The 27052-nt window shown below is 40.9% G+C and overlaps 1 protein-coding gene across 2 annotated transcripts in view; it reads left to right on the top strand.

Moving 5' to 3' along the window:
* The window catches only part of BMPR2 (bone morphogenetic protein receptor type 2), a 210406-nt gene that overhangs the window by 87545 nt on the left and 95809 nt on the right, over positions 1-27052 (top strand). For both annotated transcript variants that reach the window (XM_033230678.1, XM_033230679.1), the window contains exons 2-3: positions 22281-22451; positions 25137-25307. In XM_033230678.1, coding sequence (XP_033086569.1) covers positions 22281-22451; positions 25137-25307 — 342 coding nt within the window. The remainder of the gene's footprint in view (positions 1-22280; positions 22452-25136; positions 25308-27052) is intronic.

Here is a 27052-nt window from a genome sequence, read left to right as displayed (position 1 = left end):
TCCTACCTTGGCCGCTGAAAGTGTTGGGGTTACAGGCGTGAGCCACATCCAGCTGCTTTTCCATCTTTAAAAACAAAAGCAAATGACATTCATAGTAAATTAGACATTTTTGTATTTGTCTCTAATATTTCATAATATGTATGGAGTCATATATTGCATAGTCTTTTGTGTCAAGTTTATTTCTTTTTATTGCTGAATAATAATTACGCTATTGGGAGCAATGCTGCTGTGAATGAATATCTTATATACTGGTGTTGGTGTGAATGTATATTTTTGTTGTTGCAGTATTTAAGAGTGAAAATTGCTGGGGTGCAAGGTAAATATATGTTTACCTTTGTTAAGAAAGTGCCCAACTTTTTTCCAGAGTGCCTATACTGTTTTACATTTCCACCACCAAAGTATGAGGGTTCCAATTGCTCCATATACTTGCCTGGGTTGTTTTTTGTGTTAGTGTTGGTGTATGTAGTTACATCAGAATTTTTTAAGACTATAGTTAGGTATGTTCTACATGTGAAACACTTTTGTGTTAAAATGTTTTGTGGAGTTCACTAGTGATTTTTAGAACACTATATGTTCTAAAATGTTCTGTGTAATTTTGGATGGAATGGTCCATTTTTTTATTTATCCTTCTTTTTCTCTAGAACTAACTCTACATTTGGAAGTAGTGTATCTTATGTTTTTCAATCTTTAATAACAAAACTAAATAATCTTCTTAGTGAATTAGACATTAATTTATTTTTTGAGACCGAGTTTCACCCTTGTTGCCCAGACTGGAGTGCAATGGTGCAATCTGAGCTCACTGTATCCTCCGCCTCCCGGGTTGAAGCAACTCCCATGCCTCAGCCTCCCAAGTAGCTGGGATTACAGGCATGTGCCACCATGCCTGGCTAATTTTGTGTTTTTAGTAGTGATGGGGTTTCACCATGTTGGTCAGGCTGGTCTCGAATTCCTGACATCAGGTGATCCACCTGCCTTGGCCTCCGAAAGTGCTCGGATTATGGATGTGAGCCACCACACCTGGCCTATACATTTTTTAAAGTGTAGTAAATATGTGACATACTGGCTATGTTGCATCACCATATATTTGAAAATGCTATCCAGATGCTTTTTTGTATAGGTGTTCTGCAAGATATGTAAACATTTTATTTATTTATTTATATTTGTATTTATTTATATATTTAAGACAGAGTCTCCCTCTCTTACCCAGGCTGGAGTGCAGTCGAGTGATCACAGCTCACTGTAGCCTCAACCTCCCAGGCTCGAGCCATCCTCCTGTCTCAGCCTCCCAAGTACCTGAGATTACAGATGTGTGCCACCATGCCTGGCTAATTTTTTAATCTTTTGTAAAGACAGGGTTTCACCATGTTGCCCAGGCTGGTCTGAAACTCCTGGGCTGAAGCAATCCAATCACCTCAGCCTCCCAAAGTGCTGGGATTACAGGGGTGAGCCACTGCACCTGGCCTATTTTTAGTTTTTTGAGGAACCTCCAAACCATTCTCCATAGTGGTTTTATTAATTTACATTCCCACCAACAGTGTATAAGGGTTCCCTTTTCTCCAGATCCTTGCAGCATTTGTTATTGCCTGTCTTTTGCCATGTTGCCAGGGTTGGTCTCAAACTCCTAGGCTCGAGTGGTCCTCCCGGCTTGGCCTCCTGAAGTGTTGCAATTGCAGGCGTAAGCCACCATGCCTAGCCCTACAAATATATATATATATATTTTTTTAAATTGAGACAGAATCTTGCTCTGTTGCCGGCTGGAGTGCAGTGGTGCAATCTTGGCTCACTGCAAGCTCCACCTCCCAGGTTCACGCCATTCTCCTGCCTCAGCCTCCTGAGTAGCTGGGACTACCTACAGGCGCCCGCCAACATGCCTGGCTAATTTTTTGTATTTTTAGTAGAGACAGGGTTTCACTGTGTTAGCCAGGATGGTTTCGATCTCCTGACCTCGTGATCCACCCGTCTCAGCCTCCCAAAATGCTAGGATTACAGGCGTGAGTCACTACGCCTGGCCACAAACATAATTTTATACAGAGAATTTGAAATTTGAAAATTAATATAGGCTGGGCGCGGTGGCTCACGCCTGTAATGCAGGCACTTTGGGAGGCCAAAGTGGGCAGATCACCTGAGGTTGGGAGTTCGAGACCAGCCTGACCAACATGGAGAAACCCCGTGTGTACTAAAAATACAAAATTAGCGGGGCGTGTTGGCGCATGCCTGTAATCCCAGCTACTTGGGAGGCTGAGGCAGGAGATTGCTTGAACCTGGGAGGCAGAGGTTGTGGTAAGCCAAGATTGCGCCATTGCACTCCAGCCTGGGCAACAAAAGCGAAACTCTGTCTCAAAAAAAAAAAAAAAGAAAGAAAATTAATACATTGTTGAAATAATTTTATTTCATTAAATATGCATAATAATTTTTAGCTCTACAATTTTATGTTTGCTTTTGTTTTTGAGTCTGTAAATCATAATGATGGACCTACTGGGCATTCATTTCAATATAGTATTAGTGTAATAGAGCAAAGGGTATATTAAGACTCATCATCCGGGCTGGGCGCGGTGGCTCAAGCCTGTAATCCCAGCACTTTGGGAGGCCGAGGCGGGCTGATCACGACGTCAGGAGATCGAGACCATCCTGGCTAACACGGTGAAACCCTGTGTCTACTAAAAAATACAAAAAACTAGCCGGGCGAGGTGGCGGGCGCCTGTAGTCCCAGCTACTCGGGAGGCTGAGGCAGGAGAATGGGGTAAACCCGGGAGGCGGAGCTTGCAGTGAGCTGAGATCCGGCCACTGCACTCCAGCTTCGGCGACAGAGCGAGACTCCGTCTCAAAAAAAAAAAAAAAAAAAGACTCATCATCCTACCACATTTGGGAATATAGTCTCTAGACCTTTTTTGTGCCCATGTGCACACACTCAACATAAATTTTTTTTTTTTTTGAAACGGAGTCTTGCTCTGTTGCCCAGGCTGGAGTGCAGTGGTGCCATCTCAGTTCATTGCAGCCTCTACCTCCCAGGTTCAAGCAATTCTTCTGCCTTAGCCTCCTAAGTATCTGGGACCACAGGCATGCATCTACCACGCCCTGCTAATTTTTGTATTTTTAGTAGAGACAGGGTTTCACCAGGTTGGCCAGGCTGGTCTCAAATTTCCGACCTCAGGATCCACTCACTTCGGCCTCCCAAAGTGCTGGGTTACAGGTGTGAGCCACTGCACCTAGTCATAATTTTTTTTAAGATGGAGTTATATTATGCTGGTGTTTAATATGGTCTTTTCCCTTTAAAAATAGATTGTAGGCCGGGCGCGGTGGCTCAAGCCTGTAATCCCAGCACTTTGGGAGGCCGAGACGGGCGGATCACGAGGTCAGGAGATCGAGACCATCCTGGCTAACACGGTGAAACCCCGTCTCTACTAAAAAATACAAAAAACTAGCCGGGCGAGGTGGCAGACGCCTGTAGTCCCAGCTACTCGGGAGGCTGAGGCAGGAGAATGGCATAAACCCGGGAGGTGGAGCTTGTAGTGAGCTGAGATCCGGCCACTGCACTCCAGCCTGGGCAACAGAGTCAGACTCCGTGTCAAAAAAAAAAAAAAAAAATAGATTGTAGATTGGGGATGCAGTGGCTCACGCTTGTAATCCCAGCATTTTGGGAGGCCGAGGTGGGCGGATCATGAGGTCAGCAGTTTTGAGAGCAGCCTGGCCAACATAGTGAAACCCTATCTCTATTAAAAATACAAAAAACTTAGCTGGGCATGGTGGCAGGTGCCTGTAACCCCAGCTACTTGGGAGGCTGAGGCAAGGAGAATCGCTTGAACCTGGGAGGTAGAGGTTGCAGTGAGCCAAGATTTTGCCACTACACTCGAGCCCGGGTGACAGTGCAAGACTCTGTCAACAAATCACATCTAAATAATTTTTCATGACTGCATAGTATTTTATTTTGGGGTATATTATGATTTTGATAACCTAAAAATATCTGTAGAGAACTGATTACTGGCTGGGTGCAGTGGCTCATGCCTGTTGTAATCCCAGCACTTTGGGAGGCTGAGGTGGGAGGATTGCTTGAACCAGCTTGTGCAAAATGGCAAGACCCCATCTCTACAAAATGTGTTTAGAAAACTAGACAGGCATGGTGGCATGTGCCTGTAGTCCCAACTACTCGGGAGGCTGAGCTGGGAGGATCCCTTGAGCCCATGAGTTTGAAGCTGTAGTGAGCCATGATTGCACTATTGCACTCCAGCTTGGGTGCCAGAGCAAGACCCTGTCTCACATACACAAAAAGAGAGAAATGATTACCAGTGTTTACAATAGTAACACTGCTCTAGTAAGTAAGTACACTTATACATATTTGTGTATTTGTTTTTTTAAATATAAAAATTTGAAAGGGAATGTGGAGTCTTAGGAACATCCATATTTAAAATTATTATTTTATGATGCTCTCAAGGCAGGTTATAGAAAATTATGTAGGTTAAGAATGTTTCTAGGATATTCAAAATTTAGTCCTCTTTTTTTTTTGTTTTTGAGACGGAGTCTCGCTGTGTCGCCCAGGCTGGAGTGCAGTGGTGCGATCTCGGCTCACTGCAAGCTCCGCCTCCCGGGTTCCCGCCATTCTCCCGCCTCAGCCTCCGAGTAGCTGGGACTACAGGCGCCCGCCACTGCGCCCGGCTAGTTTTTTGTATTTTTTAGTAGAGACGGGGTTTCACCGTGTTAGCCAGGAGGGTCTTGATCTCCTGACCTCGTGATCCGCCCGCCTCGGCCTCCCAAAGTGCTGGGATTACAGGCTTGAGCCACCGCGCCCGGCCCAAAATTTAGTCCTCTTTTAAGAGTAGCTAATGAGGATGGCCACCCATTGCAACATGGGTTGAAAAATAGAGTCATCCAAAACCGTCTCATGGAATTCTTATTTATTTGTTTATGGGTTTATGACTTATATATTCACACCATTAGAATATAAACACCTTAAGGGTAGGTGGGCACTGTCTTATTCCCAGCATTTTTCCTGGTTTAGAATACTGCCGGGCACATAACCCACACTTAATAAGTATTTGACTTTTTTTTTTTTTTTTTGAGACAGAGTGTTGCTCTGTTGCCCAGTCTGGAGTGTAATGATGTGGTCTTGGCTCACTGGAACCTCCGCCTCCCGGGTTCAAGCAATTCTCCTGCATCAGCTTCCCAAGTACCTGGAACTACAGGCGCATGCCACCATGCCTGGCTAATTTTTTTTATTTTTAGTAGAGACGGGTTTTCACCATGTTAGCCAGGATGGTCTTGATCTCCTGACCCCATGATCCACCTGCCTTGGCCTTCCAAAGTGCTGGGATTACAGGCATGAGCCACCGTGCCCTGCCTCTTTAATGACTGATTTTTATGTAGACTCCTGAATATATAAGCCTCTTAGAGGTTTGAGCGTGGTTTATGTGCTTTTCTGTGGTTTAGCTGTTGCTTTGAATTACGGGAGAACAGTATATCTTATTGCTTTTTGGGAGAGCTTGGATTATTTTGTCAGCTTAGAATTGGGATGGGTGTGTGTATGTCTGTATATTTTTTCTTTTAATTAGCTTTTGCTTGCCTTTCTCTTTAGGTGTACAGAAAAGAGTTAAAACAGCAGGCCTGGGTGGGGGGCAGCAGCTCACGCCTGTAATCCCAGCACTTTGGGAGGCCGAGGCAGGCGAGGTCGGCAGTTCGAGACCAGCCTGACCAACATGGAGAAACCCTGTCTCTACTAAAAATACAAAATTAGCTGGGCATGGTGGCACATGCCTGTAATCCCAGCTACTCGGGAGGCTGAGGCAGGAGAATTGCTTAAACCCGGGAGGTGGAGGTTGTGGTGAGCCAAGATCGCGCTATTGCACTCCAGCCTGGGCAACAAGAGTGAAACTCCATCTCAAAAAACTAAATAAAAAATAAAAAAATAACAGACCTGAGACTGCTATCTTTAGAATGGCCTGCTTGCAACTTGGCCCTTAGCTGGCATTTAGGAATTTAGATTTTGGGAGTGTTCCCACCATTCCCAAACTGATAAGAGTGGTTTACTATGCCTAAAGTGTTTGTGCAAACAATGTGGAAACAATATGGTTTATATTGAATGCTTCCCTTTCTTCTGGGAATTTGGATACCTGCTAGGCTAAGTATGCCTACGTGACCAACCACCCAATAAAAACTTTGGACACTGAGTCTCTAATGAGATTCCTTGGTTAAACAACATTTCACACGTGTTGTCACAATTCACTGATGGAGGAATTAAATGTACCCTGTGTAACTCCATGGGGAAAAGACTGATGGAAGTTTGCACCTGGTTTTCTCCTGACTTTAATTCATATGTCTTTTCCTGTTGCTGATTTTGGTTTGTATTATTTTGCTGTAATACATTATAGCCTTGAGGCTGGGTGTGGTGGCTCATGCCTGTACTCCGAGCACTTTGGGAGGCTGAGGTAGCTGGATTGCCTGAGGTCAGGATTTTGAGACCAGTCTGGCCAACATGGTGAATCCCTGTCTCTACTAAAAATACAGAAAAATTAGCCAGGTGTGATGGCATGCATGTGTAATGCCAGCTACTTGGGAGGCTGAGGCAGGGGAATTGCTTGAACTAGGGAGGTGGAGGTTGCAGTGAGCCAAGATGGCACCACTGCACTCCAGCCTGGGCGACAGCGAGACTCCATCTCAAAAACAACAACAAGAACAACCACCACCACAACAAAAAGCATTATAGCCTTGAGTACGACTATGTGCTGAATTCTGTGGGTCTCAGGGATCCCCAAAACAACATCAAATTTGAGAACATCCTGAACAGGTACCTTATGAAGATTTTAATCTGTTTCCTACTATGATCTTTCTCTGACGTCATGAGAATGCTCAGCAGAATGATCATTTGATCTGTTGTATTCTGGATATAGAAATATGTAAATTAAGGGATATTTTATTTTTGAAAGGATTATTTGCTTTACAAAAGATTTCACCATGGGCTGGGCGAAGTGGCTCACGCCTGTAATCCCAGCACTCTGGGAGGTGGAGGCAGGCGGATCACCTGAGGTTGGGAGCTCGAGACCAGCCTGACCAGCATGGAGAAACCCCGTCTCTACTAAAAATACAAAATTAGCCGGTCATGGTGGCACATGCTTGTAATCCCAGCTACTTGGGAGGCTGAGGCAGGAGAATCATTTGAACCTGGGTGGCGGAGGTTGCAGTGAGCCGAGATCGCGCCATTGCACTTCAGCCTGGGCAACAAAAGCGAAGCTCCATCTCAAAAAAATAAAAATAAAAAAAGAGATTTCACCGTAACATTGGGAAAATAGGGGACTCTCTTGCTTGATTTATATACTTAAATTTAGAAATTTGCATTTACACTGAATTTTATAGGGACAGTTAGATTAGATTAAGATACTCTGTTCTTCATATATTTCATAACAGAATTTGTGATACTCTGAAATCCCAATTGTATTTGTCCTGAGATGTTTGTGTTCTGGGAAAGGAATACTGTTGCTTCAGCTATTTAGTTATTTGCCCCATTACTGCAAGGTTCTTGTGTTGTTTATTTTAGATAGTTCATTTTGACATTTAGATAAACGAAAGCCAAACACACAAGCATGCCCAGAATTAGTCCCTGAACTTCATTCCAGGTTAAAGATAAGGCAGTTAGACTTCTCCAGTACAGATAAATATATTACAACTACTGAAAAATGGGTGTTATGTGACTCTTGTATTTTTAGATATAGAATGACAGTGAATGTCTTAAAAAATTTCTATCGGTGAAACTTACGGGAAAATTTATATTCACTCGTAGATCTGACTTTTCAATTATAGATTATACCTAGGTTTCTGTGACTCAATAACACCTTTTAATAACATGAATGAAAAATACTTAAATTCCCCTGAACTATATGTTGTCCTATTCAGCTCTGTATTGTGTCTTGCCTTTTAAAAAATGGACTTTATTGAGGTATAAACTGCATATATTTAAAACTGTACAATTCGGGCTGGGCGCAGTAGCTCACTCTTGTAATCCCAGCACTTTGGGAGGCCGAGACAGGATCACCTGAGGTTAGGAGTTCGAGACCAGCCTGGCCAACATGGCGAAAGCCTGCCTCTACTAAACATACAAAAATTAGCCGGATGTGGTGGCAGGTGCCTGTAATCCTATCTACTTGAGAGACTGAGGCAGGAGAATCGCTTGAACCCAGGAGGCAGAGGTTGCAGTGAGCCGAGATCGCGCCACTGCACTCCATCCTGGGGGACAAGAACGAGACTCTGTCTCAGAACAGCAACAACAACACAAAACTATCAATTTGATTTGTTGTTGTTTTTGTTGTTGTTGTTTTTGAGACCGAGTTTTGCCCTTGTTGCCCAGGCTGGAGTGCAATGGCATGATCTCGGCTCACTGCAACCTCCATCTCCTAGGTTCATCTCCTTTCTCAACTTCTCGCGTAGCTGGGATTACAGGCATGAGCCACCACGCATGGCTAATTTTTTTGTGTGTGTTGTCAGTGGAGATGGGGTTTCTCCATGTTAGTCAGGCTGGTCTCGACCTCCCAACCTCAGGCGATCTGCCTGCCTCGGCCTCCCACAGTGCTGGGATTATGGCAAGTTTTTATAATTTTATCTAGTCATGAAACTCACCACCATACTCAGCATACAGTACATTTTTATCATCCCCCAAAGATTCCTCATGCCCCTTTTTATTCTGTTTTCCCCTTGTCCTTAGCACCAGGCAATGACTGATCTGCTTTAGATTACTTTGTATTCTCTAGTATTTCATATGAATGGAATCTATATGCACTTGTGTGTGATGTCTTTTGCTTTGCACAGTGTTTTTGATATTTATCCATATTGTTACATAATCTATTCCTTTTATTGCTGAGTAGTAACTTATATGGATATATCACATTTTGTTGATCTGTTCACCAATTTATGAACAGTTGTTTACACATTGTAAATAAACTGTTATTGTATGAGTTTTTGTGTGATATATGATTTCATTTTCCTGTTTTGTTTTTGTTTTTGTTTTTCATTTTAAAAAAAGATTGGTTCTAGTAGTCAGGTATTGTGGCTTGTATCTATAGTCCCAACTATTCCAGAGACCAAGGCAGGAGGATCACTTGAGCCCAGGAGTTCAAGTCTAGCCTGGGCAATGTAGCTAGACCCTGTCTCTTAAAATAATTGGTTCTAATAGTTCTTCTTGTTAATGGCAAAAATTAGGGGAAAGAAGCACATCAATCATTTACTTATTCAGTAAATACTTGTTGAATGCCAAGTATAATGCCATGTGCTGAAGACACAATGGTGAACAAGGATTCAGCCCCTGCTCTTATTTTAGCTTATACTTTAATGAATAAGTTAAGCACATTTACAAGTAGTAAGAAGTATGGGGATTGTGTGAATAAGTATAGAATGTTATGGAAGTATATGATAGGATATCCTGCCTCAGTGGTCTGGGGTGATTAGAGTAGGAGTCTTCAGAGAAATGTTTAAGAGGAACAAAGTAAATAAATGAGGCATTCCAGATAAAGACAACAGAATGCATGAAGGCCTTAATGTGAAAAAGAGAATGGTACTTTATGTGTGCTATCTGGATGAAGCTGGAGGGATTTGGAGTTTTTAGATTATGTAGGTCCTTGTTCAACATCTTAAGAATTTTGGAAATTTTCCTGAAGATGGTAGGAAATCACTAAAATGTTTCAAGCGGGGACATGACATGGTCAAATTGTGGATCTTATCATTGCAGCTTTTAATATATACTGTCTTTTTTTTTTTTTTTTGAGTAAATTCTTTGTAGTCCCTTCATTACCAGAAATTCTGCCCATTATTTAAAATTCTGTCTATTACTTCTAATAATAATTTTTAGTAATGGTAAGTATATACCCAAAAGGAAGGAAATCAGTATATCAAAGAGATGTTTGCACTCTCCTATTTACTTCACCATTGTTCACAATAGCCAAGATTTGAAAGCAACCTAAGTGTCCATCAACAGATGAATGAATAAAGAAAATGTGGTACATATACACAATGGAGTACTATTCAACCATAAAAAAGAACGAGATTCTGTCATTTGCAACAACATGAATTGGAGGACATTATGTTAAGTGAAATAAGCTAGGCACAGAAAGACAAATTTTTCATTTTCTTTCTTGTTTGTAGGAGCTCAAAATTAAAACAATTGAACTCATGGAGATACAGAGTAGAAAGATGGTTACCAGAGACTGAGAAGAGTAGTGGCAGAGAGGGCGAGGACAGGGCAGAAGTGGGGATGGTTAATGGGTACAAAAGTATAATTAGATGGAATTAATAGTATCTAATATTTGATAGCACAACAAGGTGACTACAGTCAACAATGATTTATTGTCCATTAAAAATAGCTAAGAGAGTAGAATTGGATTGTTTGTAACACGAAGGATAAATGATTTAGGGGATGCATATGCCATTTACCCTGATGTGATTGTTAACACATTGCAAGTCTGTATCCGAATATTTCATGTACCTCATATATACCTACTATGTACCCACAAAAATTAAAAAAAAAATTTTTAGTAAGAGATGCTATCAAGAAGATGAGTAAAATATTGCACTAAGGCTGGGACCACTCCTCATTTCATTATTTTCTTATTTCTGACTAAGTAAAAAAAAATTTTTTAATTTTTGTTTTTGAGACAGGGTCTCACTCTCACCCAAACTGGAGTGAACTCGGCTTACTGCAGTCACCACCTCCCCGGCTCAAGCGATCCTCCCACCCCAGCCTCCCAAGTAACTGGGACTACAGGCACACACCACCACACCTGGCTCACTTTTTGTATTTTTGGTAGAGATAGGGTTTTGCCATGTTGCCCAGGTTGGTCTCGAACTCTTGAGCTCAAGCGATCCACCCACCTTGGCCCCGCAAAGTGCTGGGATTACTGGGGTGAGCCACTGCGCCCGGCCCTGAATATGTAGAATTTAAATATCCAGATGCTACTGGAATACTCAAGTTTTAAATTCCCATTTATGTAAGAGAAGGCTACCTGCTGGAAGTAAATTGGGTATAAAGCCAAGAGACCTGGTATTTGATTTTCGGTTATAGTCTATAACCAAGTAACTTACCTAGTAACTTTTTATCTAGTTGTTACTTGTTATCTAGTAACTTGTTACATTATTGATCACTCATTTATAGTACTTGCTCCGAGCCTATGAGGAGGAAGTCTTTTTGGAGAAGCAGGGATTTTCAGAACAATTTACAGTTGTGCTTTAATGGACAAAATCAAAATGTGATTACAATTTGACAATTTTGTTTATATATAGTGCCTAGTCTATTTATATATACTGTATAGAGCTGCGCTATCTAAAATAGCACTAGAGACATGTGGTTATATTAGTTGGCTTGGACTACCACAACAAAATACAATAGACTCAATGTCTTGAAACAACAGCAATTTATTTTTTCACAGCTCTGGAAGCTGGGAAGTCCAAGATCAAGGTGCTAGATGATTTGGATCCCTAGTAAGGGCTCTATTCCTGGCTTGCAGATGGCCACCTTCTGTGTCCTCACATAGCACAGAGAGAGGAAGCAAGCTCTTCGGTGTCTATTCTTATAGGGTACTAATCCTATCTCATGACGTCCTTGAAACCTAATTACCTCCAGAGGCTCCATGTCCAAATAACATCACATTGTGGGTTAGGGTTTCAATAATGTGAATTTGAGGGGGACACAATTTTCAGTCTTATAGCAGCGGCTATTTAAATTTACAATTCAATTAATTAAAATTAAAACATTACTAAAAATTCAGTTCCTCAGTGACAGTAGTCGTTATCAAATAAGGTGTCTGAGAGTGATGGTTCACACCTGTAATCCCAGCACTTTGGGAAGCCAGGGTAGGAGGATTGATTGAGCCCAGGAGATTGAGACCAGCGTGGGCAACGTAGCCAGACCCCATCTCTATCTAAAAAAATAAAAATAAAAAAAAGACTACTGGTTACTGTATTAGACAATGTAGATTATAGAATATTTCCATTTTCACAGACAATTATATTGGATGGTGCTGATATAGTATATGGAAGTCTGTCATGATAGTTATTGAACACATGAAAGAGGTTAGTCTTATTTTGAGTGAGAAACAATGCTGTGATTGTGTTCTACTTGAAGTCTGCTTTCATCAGTAAAAATCCATTATAATGAACTCCATTAAGAAGTGGAAAGTTTTTTGTTTGTGGAGAATGATTAGCTTTATTTTAAAGTGTTTTTTGGCCCAAAACGATTAGTTTTATTTTAAAGTGTTTTTGGGTTATTTTCATAGTATGTTCTTTTGTGTACTTTTTATTTTAAAATTAAAGTAGTATATCCAGGCGCGGTGGCTCACGCCTATAATCCCAGCACTTTGGGAGGCTGAGGTGGGCGGATCACGAGGTCAGGAGATCAAGACCATCTTGGATAACACAGTGAAAACCTGTCTCTACTAAAAATACAAAAAATTAACTGGGCGTGGTGGCGGGCGCCTGTAGTCCCAGCCACTCCGGAGGCTGAGGCAGGAGAATGGTGTGAATCCAGGAGGCAGAGCTTGCAGTGAGTTGAGATTGTGCTACTGCACTCCAGCCTGGGCGACAGAGCGAGACTCTGTCTCAAAAAACAAAAAAAAAGATAAATGAAATAAAGTAGTATTGCTAATTACCTGTTTCAGATCTTATCACGAAGGACACTATGTGTTTCACCAGGTGTTTCACCAGCCCCAGCCTCAAACTCCTGACCTCCCGTGATTCACCTGCCTCAGTCTCCCAAAGTGCTGGGATTGCAGGCATGAGCCACCGTGCCCAGCCTGTATAGCACTTTTCAAAGCCCTTTCATATATCTGCGCTACTCAACAGTGAACCCAAGTGTGGAGATTGCATGTAAACTATACAGTATACATAGCTTCATATGTGGGTGTCTCTTAGAAGACACACAGTAGTGTGAACTCTCCTAATAACTGTATATAAATGTGTAAATCGAACCTGTATTCTTTCCTTCTTTCACTCCTTCCTTTCTTTTTTTTAAAAGTACCTTGGGCCGGGCGCGGTGGCTCAAGCCTGTAATCCCAGCACTTTGGGAGGCCGAGACGGGTGGATCACGAGGTCAGGAGATCGAGACCATCCTGGCTAACACGGTGAAACCCCGTCTCTACTAAAAATACAAAAAACTAGCCGGGCGAGGTGGCGGGCGCCTGTAGTCCCAGCTACTCCAGAGGCTGAGGCAGGAGAATGGCGTGAACCCGGGAGGCGGAGCTTGCAGTGAGCTGAGATCCGGCCACTGCACTCCAGCCCGGGCGACAGAGCAAGACTCCGTCTCAAAAAAAAAAAAAAAAAAAAAGTACCTTGGGATTTTTAGAGGGGGATATACCTTTCCAATAACCCATACATATACTGTTGTCTGCCAAATTGAGCATATTTTCAAAACAGATTTATTATCTATCTGTCTACCTACCTACCTATCAATCGTCTATCTATTGAGAGACACTAGTATTAGCATCTGATCCAAAACAATGAATGAGATTAAACCCCATGTAACAAGATTTTGAGTTAGAACAATAAATAGCCTTATATATGTTTAGGTTTTGCATACTATAGCTGTCATACCATGTTTCAGTTATTTATTGCTTCAGATGATTAAGAGTTTTTTTTTTTTTTTTTTTTGCACCCGGCCTTATACAGCTCATTTATCATGAACATGATATAATAGTTTTTCATGACTATTATCTGTTTCTAGTGATTTCATCAATATATATTTATAATGACCTTTTTAGAATAAAAGAACAGAAAAATGACAAAGATATATTACTTTTAGTAAGCAATAATATAAAGATATTTTATATTATTTTTAGCAAGGTTTATATATGTTTTATATATATGTGTTATGTATATATATAGAGAGAATTATAGATAAGTCATTAAAATCTTTGGAAATCTATGCTAATTTTTCTGTGTCATACTTTCATTTTTTTCCCCCAACATCATGTAATAGAATGAGACACTTCTACTTAAAGGCCAAGACATAGATTGCAAGTTTGACTTTTTTGTTTTTTATTTTTATTTTTTGAAATGGAATTTTGCTCTGTCACCCAGGCTGGAGTGCAGTGGCACAGTCTTGGCTCACTGCATCCTCCACCTCTGGGGTTCAAGCAGTTCTCCTACCTCAGCCTTCCAAGTAGCTGAGATTACAGGCACCTGCCACCACGCCCGGGTAATTTTTGTAGTTTTTAGTAGAGACGGGATTTCTCCATGTTGGCCAAGCTGGTCTTGAACTCCTGACCTCAGGTGATCTGCCCGCCTTGGCCTCCCAAAGTGCTGGGATTACAGGTGTGAGCCACCATGCCCAGACTTTACTTGTTTTTGAAGTAAATGATTGGATACCTTCAATTTAAATGATATGGTAACACATGGACATTCTGTATAGTGATACTTTTTGTTTAAAGCATTTATTTGCCATATATATAATATTTAAAATTTTTTTTTTTTTTTTTTTTTTTTTTTTTTGAGGCGGAGTCTCGCTCTGTCGCCTGGACTGGAGTGCAGTGGCCGGATCTCAGCTCACTGCAAGCTCCATCTCCCAGGTTTACGCCATTCTCCTGCCTCAGCCTCCCGAGTAGCTGGGACTACAGGCGCCGCCACCTCGCCCGGCTAGTTTTTGTATTTTTAGTAGAGGCGGGGTTTCACCGTGTTAGCCAGGATGGTCTCGATCTCCTGACCTCGTGATCCGCCCGTCTCGGCCTCCCAAAGTGCTGGGATTACAGGCTTGAGCCACCGCGCCCGGCCAATATTTAAAATTTTTTTGAGCCAGGTACTGTGACTCACTCCTGTAATCCCAGCACTTCGGGAGACCAAGGCAAGAGGATCACTTGAGTCCAGGAGTTTGTGACCAGCCTGGGCAACATAGCAAGACCCTGTCTCTAAAAAAAAAAACAAAAAACAAGCAAAAAAACACAAAAATTAGCCAGGCTTGGTGGCATGTGCCTGTGGTCCCAGCTACTCAGGAGACTTATGTGGAAGGATCCCTTGAGCATGAAAGCCAGAGGTTGCAGTGAGCCAAGGTTTGTGCCAATGCACTCAAGCTGGGCATTATTATTAAGACCCTGTCTCAAAAAAAATTTTTTTTTTAATTAAATGCTTAATGTTCTTTTTTTTTTTTTTTTGAGACGGAGTCTCGCTCTGTCGCCCAGGCTGGAGTGCAGTGACCGGATCTCAGCTCACTGCAAGCTCCGCCTCCCGGGTTTACCCCATTCTCCTGCCTCAGCCTCCCGAGTAGCTGGGACTACAGGCGCCCGCCACCTCGCCCGGCTAGTTTTTTGTATTTTTTAGTAGAGACAGGGTTTCACCGTGTTAGCCAGGATGGTCTCGATTTCCTGACGTCGTGATCCGCCCATCTCGGCCTCCCAAAGTGCTGGGATTACAGGCTTGAGCCACCGCGCCCGGCGCTTAATGTTCTTATAGTCTATCTTTGTTAGTGTACTCAGTATTTGGCCTCTGCTGTATTCTGTCAAATTTTCCTCTTTATCCTTTCTATAGCTCTGAGTTTAACAGATCTTTAGAGTACATGATAACCACTGGTGATTATTTCTTTCATGTGCACATTTTCTTTATTCAAAAAGATGGCTTTCTTTTTATTTGACATGTATTTTTTGCATTCTCTAAACCAATTTTCTTATACATTTGGGACTTCAATTTGTATCTGCCTATAAGCAAACTTAGTTATAATTACAATTTTTATCCCTGCCAAATCTTCCCTGTGTATAAATTGATTATCACTAGATTCTAAAAAGTTTTTATAGAGTTAATTTGAAAAGCTGTTCTTCATAATTATGTACAGTTTCTAGAGTTTTACATTTATGGACCTACCTTGCATGTAATATCTTGAAGATAGAAAAAGTGTAGGCTGTTCTCAAAATGTTTGAGTGAGAAAGTAAGATGTCCTGCTGCCAAATACAAAGTTGTTTTTATACTGTCTCTCTGCTAAAAATCCTTTTTCTCCTTTAAGCCTTCCTCTTTGATTGAGTGCACTCTCTTCTTTTCTAAGGTTATAGTTTTTTGGATACTTGTTTAACAACCGTTTTGTCAGCTACCCCTTGGCAGCTCACTTTCACAACCCTCACACTCCTCTTTTTACCTACTTTTAGTTGTTTGGCAAACATCTGTATCTTTGTACAACTTTGGCAAAAATGATTTATCAATGTAGCTCTATACCTGTTGAATAAAAATAGTAGAAATTATACATCACAAGAAATGGAACCTTATTAAGAATTTTCTTTAAATTTAACATTCAAGTTCAGGGGTACATGTGCAGGTTTGTTATTTAGGTAAACTTGTGTCATGGGGGTTTGTTGTACAGATTGTTTCATCACCCAAGTATTAAGCTTAGTATCTCATTATAATGTTATTTTTCCTGATCCTCTCCCTCCTCCCACCCTCCACCCTTTGCCGGCCCCAGTGTGTGGGGTTCCCCTCTATGTGTCCATGTGTTCTCATCATTTAGCTCCCACTTATAAGTGAGAACAAGCGGTACTTGGTTTTCTGTTCCTGTATTAGTTTGCTAAGGATAATGGCCCCAAAACTACACAAAGTCTGGAAGACAACCCTGGCAATACCATTCTGGACATAAGAACAGGCAAAGGTTTCATGACGACACCAAAAGCAATTGCAACAAAAGCAAAAATTGACAAACGGGATTTAATTAAGCATAAGAGCTTCTGCACGGCAAAAGAAACTATCTGCAGGGTAAACAAACAAACTACAGAATGGGAGTAAATTTTTGCAAACTATGCATCTGACAAAGGTGTAATATCCAGCATCTATAAGGAACTTAAGCAAATTTACAAGAAGAAAACAACCCCATTAAAAAGTGGGCAAAGGAAATAAATAGTTTTCAAAAGAAGACATACATGTGGCCAACAATTATATGAAAAAACAGCTCAGTATCACTGGTCATTAGAGAAATGCAAATCAAAGCCACAATGAGATATCATCTCATACTGGTCAAAATGGCTATTATCAAAAAGTCAAAAAATAACATATGCCAGGAAGGTTGCGGAGAAAAAGGAACACTTATACACAATGTTGGTGGGAGTGTAAATTAATTCAACCATTTTGGACACATGCACATGTATGTTTTTTGCAGCACTGTTCACAATAACAAAGACATAGAATCTAAATTCCTATCAATGGTAATCTGGATAAAGAAAATGTGGTACATATACAACGTGGAATACTATGCAGCAATAACAAAGATTCTTAAAGGTTGATTCTACATCTGAAAATTATTTGAAATTAAACTAAAAAAGCCCAGTGTTTAAATTTTTTGTCATTTCTCATTATGCTATGGAGAAAAAGAAAACCTTAAGAATATTTTTTTTTTTTTTTAATTTATTTTTTTTTCGAGGCGGAGTCTTGCTCTGTCGCCCAGGCTGGAGTGCAGTGACCGGATCTTGGCTCACTGCAAGCTCCGCCTCCTGGGTTTACGCCATTCTCCTGCCTCAGCCTCCGGAGTAGCTGGGACTACAGGCGTCCGCCACCTCGCCCGGCTAGTTTTTTGCATTTTTTAGTAGAGACGGGGTTTCACCGTGTTAGCTAGGATGGTCTCGATCTCCTGACCTCGTGATCCGCCCGTCTCGGCCTCCCAAAGTGCTGGGATTACAGGCTTGAGCCACCGCGCCCGGCAAGAATATTTTTTAAACAGAGAGGAATAACATACTGTACTGATACCTTGAAGGATTTCAAGCTAAACTAAAAATTCAATAGAAAAAATAAAATTAGCGCTAAAGGAAGTAAAGAACAGACATGGTAGCACAAAATTGAATAAGAGGATTGAAAGAACACCTTGAGAAACCCTCACAGAAGCAGAGGAAACAATGAGAATGATAAAAGAGAATGTACTGATTTTGGAGACCATGGATCTGTAATATAATATGGATCTATGTTGTTATTTCCAAGAAAAGATGTAAGAAAAATGAATGAAAACAGTTATCAAAGCATAAATTAATATTATTTTCCTGACCTGGGAAAAGACCAAACTTTTTTTTTTTTTTTTAAGAGATAGGGTATCACTCTGTCACTCAGGATAGGGTGCAGTATTGCCCTAGTAACCCAGACTCGAGGGTGCAGTGGTGCCATAGTTCACCACAGCCCTGAACTCCTGGGCTCCTGCTATCCTTGTGCCTCGGCCTCCCAAGTAGCTGGGACTGCAGGCATGCAATACCATATTTTAAATTTTAAAAATTACTTGTAGGGACCTTACTGTGTTGCCCCAACTGGTGCAAACTCCTGGCCTCAAGCAATCCTTGTGCCACAGCTTCCCAAAGTGTTGGGATTACAGGCATGAGACGCCACACTTAGCCAGACCAAACTTTTGTATTGAAAGGATTATCAAAAACATATTCAATAAAAAGAGAACAGGCCAAGTGCGGTGGCTCATGCCTGTAATCCCAGCACTTTGGGAGGCCGAGGTAGGTGGATCACCTGAAGTTAGGAGTTCGAGACCAACTTGGCCAACATGGTGAAACCTCGTCTCTACTAAAAGTACAAAAAAATTAGCCGGGTGTGGTGGTGCATACCTGTAATACCAGGTACTTGGGAGGCTGAGGCAGGAGAATTGCTTGAACCTGGGAGACGGAGGTTGCAGTAAGCCAGGATGGCACCACTGCACTCCAGCCTGGGCAGCAGAGCAAGACTCCATCTCAAAAAAAAAAAAAAAAAGAACAATACTTAGAAACATGCTACTATGTTTGTTTAATAAAAGAAAAGCAATAAGCATGTATAATTAGTCTAACCTTCCTAGGTTGTTGAAAAGGAACTAAAATCAAGCTTCACCTCTGAAAATGTAATGCTCATAATGACCTGTGCACACAGTTTTGAACAAAAATGATAATTCCAGGAAGAAGGAGAAGCTAGAAAATTGAGAGTTTTAAATTAGAAGCAGCAGTGCAATTGAGAATAAGAATTGACTGGATTCAATTGTCTAGCTAATGATAAGAAAAAGAAAAAATGACATCCCTTTTACATTTTCTTAGTTATTCCAGAAACATATCTGCATAATTTATATTTTTTTGTATTTTTCTTATCTTTTTAAAGGTAAGAAATCATAGTATACATTTTCTTTTTCTTTTTTTATCATTCAATTTCTTTTTTTAAAATTATTATTCTTTAAGTTCTAGGGTACATATGCATAACGTGCAGGTTTGCTACATATGTACATAGTATACATTTTCTTTGTTGTTTCCCATATGTGATTGGGGTAGCATTTTGAAGAGGATGGTCCTTCCACCTGCAAAGTTATTTTTATATTAGAATATTTAATTCTCCTGGGGACTGAACTAAAAGCCAGCGAAAATGCTTCAGGCATTTTGACAAGTAAACCAAAACAAAGTAAAATACCACTTCCACACATTTCCAACTTCTTCTACTCCCTTGCATGCAGTCCTGCCAAAATTAGGAACCACTATTTTTTTTTTTCGAGATGGAGTTTCGCTCTGTCGCCCAGGCTGGAGTGCAATGGCGTGGTCTTGGCTCACAGCAACCTCTGCCTCCTGGGTTCAAGCACTTCTCCTGCCTTAGCCTCCTGAGCAGCTGGGATTACAGGCATGCGCCACCACGCCCGGCTAATTTTTGTATTTTTAGTGGAGACGGAGTTTTACCATGTTGGCCAGGCTGGTCTCAAACTCTTGACCTCGTGATCTGTCTGCCTCAGCCTCCCAAAGTGCTGGGATTACAGGCGTGAACCACCGTGCCCAGCCTAGTAACCACTATTGATCTATTAATTTGTACTCAGGGTGTTAATAGAGCATGTTAATTGATTTTTTGAGTATTGAACCAGGCTTGCATATCTGGGATAAACCACCCCATACTTCTTCTTTTTTTTTTTTAACCATATATATATATTTTTGAGACAGAGGTTTGCTCTTATTTCCCAATCTGGAATACAATGGCGTAATCCCAGCTCACTGCAACCTCCACCTCCCGGGCTAATGTGATTTTCTTGCCTCATCCTCCTGAATAGCTGGGATTACAGGCATACGCCACCATGCTCGGCTAATTTTTTGTATTTTTAGTAGAAACAGGGTTTCACCATGTTAACCAGGCTGGTCTCGAATCCTGACCTCAGGTGATCTGCCTGCATTGGCCTCACAAAGTGCCTGGGATTACAGGTGTGAGCCATTGCACCTGACCAACATTGGATTTTTCAGTTGTATTACCAGTTTTATGTTCAAAACTCCTTTAAGGGGTTCTATTTTTATGCATTGTCTTTACTTAACCCAATCTCTTTATTTATAAATATGTAAATATTATGTATTTAGAAAATATATAATGGTAAAGTTTGAAAGGATGCCCGAGTAACCAAGAACAGTGGTTTCCTGGGGTGGAAGGAAGGAACATTGGAATAGACAAATGGGAACAAGGGTGTGAGTGAAGCTTTTCACTATGTAATCATTTATAAAATGGACAGATTGATCGGCTGACACTAAAGTTCTTTTCAGTGTTGTAATCCTGAGAATCATGTCTAGAATATTTAAGCTATTGATAGAAGACCAGCATCTACAAATTTTTTTTTTTTTTTTTTTTTTTTTTTTGAGACGGAGTCTCGCTCTGCCGCCCAGGCTGGAGTGCAGTGGCCGGATCTCAGCTCACTGCAAGCTCCGCCTCCCGGGTTCACGCCATTCTCCTGCCTCAGCCTCCCGAGTAGCTGGGACTACAGGCGCCCGCCACGTCGCCCGGCTAGTTTTTTGTATTTTTAGTAGAGACGGGGTTTCACCATGTTAGCCAGGATGGTCTCGATCTCCTGACCTCGTGATCCGCCCGTCTCGGCCTCCCAAAGTGCTGGGATTACAGGCTTGAGCCACCGCGCCCGGCCAGTCTACAAATATTTTAAGTTTTCTTATTACTGTTAGTTAATTTCATCTCCAGAATTTAGTTCTTAGTTTTGTTCAGACACATTATTTAAATAAATTTGCCTCAGTGCTAAGGTGCATATGAATTAAGCCATACTAAGTAGGTACACATTGAAAATAAAGAAACAAGTCAGAAGCCCCCAAGGAATATATTGGCCAAGTGTATTAGACTATTATTTTGGCTAGTCAAACACATTATAAAAGCCTACTGTAAGAAATGAAATAAAGATCAGATGTTGCTTTCGATAACCTTTTACTTTAGTATTCTCAGCAATGTTGGTAAATATTTATTAGCTGATAAATTATGTGGCAAATGTTCTACAAAAATTAGTTAAATTGGATTACATGCATAGAGAAACACTGGCATTAAAAGTACATTAGGTTGTCATTTTAGGATAAGTCTATTGAGCATTTCGTCTTCTGGTTATTATATTGATAATTTGAGTAATGGAAAGTAATTTTTTTGGTCGTGCGTGGTGGCTCACGCCTGTAATCCCAGCACTTTTAGAGTCCTAGTTGGGTTAATCATCTGAGAGGTTGAGAGTTCAGGACCAGCTGACCAACATGGAGAAATCCCATCTCTACTAAAAATACAAAATTAGCCAGCCATGGTGGCACATGCCCGTAATGCCAGCTACTCAGGAGGCTGAGGCAGGAGAATCACTTGAACCAGGAGGCGGAGGTTGTGGTGAGGCAAGATTGTGCCATTGCACTCCAGCCTGGGCAATAAGAGTGAAACTCTGTCTCAAAAAAAAACAAAGTTTTTTTTTTTTTTTTTTTTTGCCTACTAATAGCCTAGTTTTTAAGAACAGCTTTATTTAAGTATAATTTATACCTGAAGTTCACTCAATTTAAGTGACCAATTCAGTTTTTTTTGCAAATGTACAGATTTCTGCAACGATTACCACAGTCTAATTTTAGAACATATATATACCCTAAAAAGAAACCATGTACCCATTCATAGTTACTCTTTGTATCATTAGTTTACCATACCTAATGATGTATATAACTTTGTATAACTACTATAAAATATGATAAAAGTAAGTACTATGCAATTTCCAAAATTATTCAGCCTTCTAGGTTTGTTTGTTTTGAAGACTTGATAATTTTGAACATGGACATTTTCTTTGATGATATTTCTTTATTTGGACACCAAAATTATTTAATAGAAGAGTGGTGAGAATAATTTGAGTATGAGGGGATTGCTTTTGGGAAATGAGTTTTACAATTTCCTTCTTGTTTGGAGTTTACAAATGAATTCATGAACAGAAGAACACCATTGAATGTAAAATTACAAATTTATTTAAAGATTTCAATTCAGATAATTTAGTAGGGCAATTTATAAAGTCATTCAGATAAGACAACGATTTTATATAATAATATTTTGAAAACATTAAATAATTTGTCATTCCTTTATTTCCTTTACTTTAGCTTCACAGAATCAAGAACGGCTATGTGCATTTAAAGATCCATATCAGCAAGACCTTGGGATAGGTGAGAGTAGAATCTCTCATGAAAATGGGACAATATTATGCTCGAAAGGTAGCACCTGCTATGGCCTTTGGGAGAAATCAAAAGGGGACATAAATCTTGTAAAACAAGGCAAGTGATACTTTCCTTACCTGAAATGACTGTGTTTTATACAATTGATATTTATCTAAAAAGGACATGGGAGTACATTAAAATCCTGTTCAGAAAAACAGTGAATTTAAAAGTGTATATATAAAGCTGGGTGTGGTGGCTCATGCCTGTAATTCCAGCACTTTGGGGGGGGCCAAGGTGGGCGGATCCCTTGAGGCCAGGAGTTCGAGACCAACCTGGTTAATAACATGGTGAAACCCCGTCTCTACTAAAAATACAAAACTTAATTGGGTATGGTGGTGTGTGCCTGTGGTCCCAGCTACTCAGTAGGCTGAGGCAGGAGAATCACTGAACCTGGGAGGCGGAGGCTGTAGTGAGCTGAGATGGCACCAGTGCACTCTAGCCTGGGCAACACAGCGAGACTCCATCTCAAAGAAAAACAAAGTGTGTGTGTGTATCTCTCTCTCTCTCTCTCTCTCTCTCTCCAAGCCCCAAATTTATAAAAGGCTGTTTATTTTTAGATTATTTTAAAAACATCTTGCTTATAATGTTATACATGCCCATTCTATGAATTTTGGAATATATAGAGAACTATAAAGAAAACAAAAGTCTACAGTAATATACTCTTTAAAAATACTTTTACTGTATTAGTTTATCTTCTTCAGGTGCATTTTCCACATGCCTTTATGTTTTTATATGCGTGTACTTTTTAAAAAATTAGGAACATACTGTATAAGTAATTTCATATCCAGTTTTCTCCACCCTAATTATAAGCATTTTTTCCATGTCTTTAAAGAATCTCTGGCCGGGCGCGGTGGCTCAAGCCTGTAATCCCAGCACTTTGGGAGGCCGAGACGGGCGGATCACGAGGTCAGGAGATCGAGACCATCCTGGCTAACACAGTGAAACCCCGTCTCTACTAAAAATACAAAAACTAGCCGGGCGAGGTGGCGGGCGCCTGTAGTCCCAGCTACTCGGGAGGCTGAGGCAGGAGAATGGGGTAAACCCGGGAGGCGGAGCTTGCAGTGAGCTGAGATCTGGCCACTGCACTCCAGTCCGGGCGACAGAGCGAGACTCCGCCTCAAAAACAAAACAAAACAAAAAAAAAACAAAAAAAAAGAATCTCTGAAAACCTTTTTAACTTTTGCACAACATATTGTATACATGTATCATAGTTTACTTACAGATTATTCTATTGGTAAACATTATGTTATTTTCATGTTTTCACTGTAATGCAGAGTGAAACACGGTTGTTCAGTGAACAACTTTGAACATAATGATTGTTTGTGATTTTTTCCTTGAAATAGATCCCTTGATGTAGAATTATTAGTTATAAGATATAGCAATATTTTAAAGATTCTGTATAAAAATTTCCATGTGGCTTTCTTTTTTTTTTTTTTTTTTTTGAGGCGGGGTCTCGCTCTGTCGCCCAGGCTGGAGTGCAGTGGCAGGATCTTGGCTCACTCCAAGCTCCACCTCCCGGGTTCACGCCATTCTCCTGCCTCAGCCTCCCGAGTAGCTGGGACTACAGGCACCCGCCACCACGCCCGGCTAGTTTTTTGTATTTTTTTTTTCTTTTAGTAGAGACGGGGTTTCACTGTGTTAGCCAGGATGGTCTCGATCTCCTGACCTCGTGATCCGCCCATCTCGGCCTCCCAACGTGCTGGGATTACAGGTTTGAGCCACCGCGCCCGGCCCCATGTGGCTTTCTGAAAGTACTGTACTGTTCATTTATATTTCCTCCAACACTGTATGAAGGTGTCTGTGTTACTGAATCATTTTTCTGATATATATTATTTATTTATTTATCTATCTATTTATTTATTTATTTTTGAGACAGAATGTCACTGTCGCTCAGGATAGAGTGCAGTGGCACATTCATGGCTCGACCTCCTAGGCTCAAGCAATCCTCCCAAGTCAGTAGGACCACAGGCAGGCACCACCATGCCCAGCTAATTTTTGTTTGTAGAGATGTGGTATGGCTGTGTTGCCCAGGCTGGTCTCAAATTCCTGGGCTCAAGTGATCCTCCTGCTTTGGCTTCCCAAAGTGCTGGGATTCTAGGTGTGAGCCACGGTGCCCAGCCATATTATTTTTTAAACCTAGAACAATATACTTTGTATAGACAAAAATGAAACCTTACTCTTGCTTTAATAATTCTTCGATTAGCTGGGCATGGTGGCTTACACCTGTAATCCCAGCACTTTGGGAGGCCGAGGTGGGCAGATCACCTGAGGTCAGGAGTTTGAGACCGGCCTGACCAACGTGGAGAAACCCCATCTCTACTAAAAATACAAAATTAGCCAGATGTGGTGGTGGTGCATGCCTGTAATCCCAGCTACTTGGGAGGCCAAGGTAGGAGAATCGCTTGAACCCAGGAGGTGGAGACTGCAGTGAGCTGAGATCGCAATATTACACTCTAGCCTGGGCAACAAGAGCGAAACTCTGTCTCAATCAATCAATCAATCAATCAATCTTAGATTAATCATGCAGTTAAACATTTTCCTTTTTCCCCCCATGAAATGTCTTTTGTATCCTTTACCATTTTTCTGTTTCTTAAAAATGTGTTTCCCGTTGATTTGCAAAACTGCTTCATAGTTTACACGTACTCTCACATTTATTGAAATTACTGCTTAGTTTGTTGTTTTTCTTTTAGTTTTCTTTATCATATTGTCTCCTAACTTTTTTGTATTCATATTGATTTATAGGATGTTGGTCTCACATTGGAGATCCCCAAGAGTGTCACTATGAAGAATGTGTAGTAACTACCACTCCTCCCTCAATTCAGAATGGAACATACCGTTTCTGCTGTTGTAGCACAGATTTATGTAATGTCAACTTTACCGAGAATTTTCCACCTCCTGACACAACACCACTCAGTAAGTAAAGTAACTAACTTTTCTTTGTATTTCTTTTCTCCAAAGATTTGCAAAATAGAAAAAAAAAAAAAACATAAAAAACATTCAAGGTTGAGGCCGGGCGTGATGGCTCATGCCTGTAATCCCAGCACTTTGGGAGGCCGAGGTGGGCAGATCACCTGAGGTCAGAAGTTTGAGACCAGCCTAGCCAATGTGGTGAAATCCCATCTCTACTAAAAATACAAAAAATTAGTCAGGCGTGGTGGCACATGCGTGTAATCCTTGCTACTCAGGAGGCTAAGACCGGAGAATTGCTTCAACCTGGGAGGTGGAGGTTGCAGTGAGCCAAGATTGAGCCATTGCACTCCAGCCTGGGCAACAAGAATGAATCTAAAAAAAAAAAAAAAAAAAAAAGTTCAAGGTTGGTAGGAGTAAGAGGTAGAGTTCCAGCATCGTAAGATTACATCTGGCAAACACCTGAAATCCGAAAGAGATTCACTAGGACTTCCAAGGCACCAATATATTACTAAATAACTTTGGTAAAATATAGTACTGGCCAGGCACGGTGGTTCATACCTGTAATTTCATCACTTTAGGAGGCCAGAGGAGGAGGATCACTTGAGCCCAGGAATTGAAGACCGGCCTGGGCAACATAGTGAGATCCCATCTCTACCAAAACAATAAATAAATTAGCCAGATGTGGTGGTGCACATGTGTAGTTCAGCTGTTTGGGAGGCTGCGGTTGGAGAATTGCTTGAGCCTGCGAAGTTGAGGCTGTAGCGACTGTGCCACTACCCTCTAACCTAGGTGACACAGCGAGACTCTGTCTCAAAATAAAATAAAATATAGTACTTTCCAACCTGTATGGAGGGAAATTTGGTTAAGACAACTACATGTGTGCTTACTCTTTCACCTCGTTTTCACGTTTCTTAGAATTTATCTGGAAGATACATCTTCAATAGTATGAATATACATAGACATTGAGTTGTTTATTGCAGTGTTATTTGTAACTGCACAATATTAGGAAGTAAATGTCCAAGAATAGGAGATTAGTTGAAATATACTATGGTACATACATGTAATAGGGTATCAACTATACAGCTATAAGAAAAAAATAAGATCTCTATGAACTAACACAGAGTGATTTTCACCAGTAATATTAGATGCAAAAAAGTATATATAGTAGGCTCTGTTGTATAGGACTGGAAGAAAAATAAAAAAGCATATCTACTATTGACTTATCGTTACAAAAAGAAACAAAGAATAAATTAGAAAATAATGAACTTGGTTATTTATAAGGGATCCAAGGAATGAGACAGAAAGAATATGGAAAAGAGTGACTGTTCTCTGAGTGTAGCTTTTTTTGTTTTTGTTTTGTTTTGTTTTTTAGAGACGGAGTTTCGCTCTTGTTGCCCAGGCTGGAGTGCAATGGTGCAATCTCAGCTCACCACAACCTCCACCTCCCAGGTTCAAGCGATTCTCCTGCCTCAGCCTCCCTAGTAGCTGGGATCAGGCATGTGCCACCACGCCTGGCTAATTTTGTATTTTTAGTAGAGACGGGGTTTCTCCATGTTGGTAAGGCTGGTCTCGAACTCCCGAGCTCAGGTGATCCGCCTGCCTCGGCCTCCCAAAGTGCTGGGATAACAGATGTGAGCCACCACGCCCGGCCTGAGTGTAGCTTTTTGTATATAGTTTTTACTATTGGTATCGTGTCACTATTCTACATAAGCAAAAAAAATTAAGTACCTACAAAAGGAAAGGATAAA

The sequence above is a fragment of the Trachypithecus francoisi genome, unplaced genomic scaffold (assembly GCF_009764315.1).
Source record: "Trachypithecus francoisi isolate TF-2019V2 unplaced genomic scaffold, Tfra_2.0 Lachesis_group13, whole genome shotgun sequence".
Taxonomy (NCBI): Eukaryota; Metazoa; Chordata; class Mammalia; order Primates; family Cercopithecidae; genus Trachypithecus; species Trachypithecus francoisi.
Note: the sequence above shows the minus strand (reverse complement) of the source record. Positions and strands in the feature narration are given on the sequence as shown.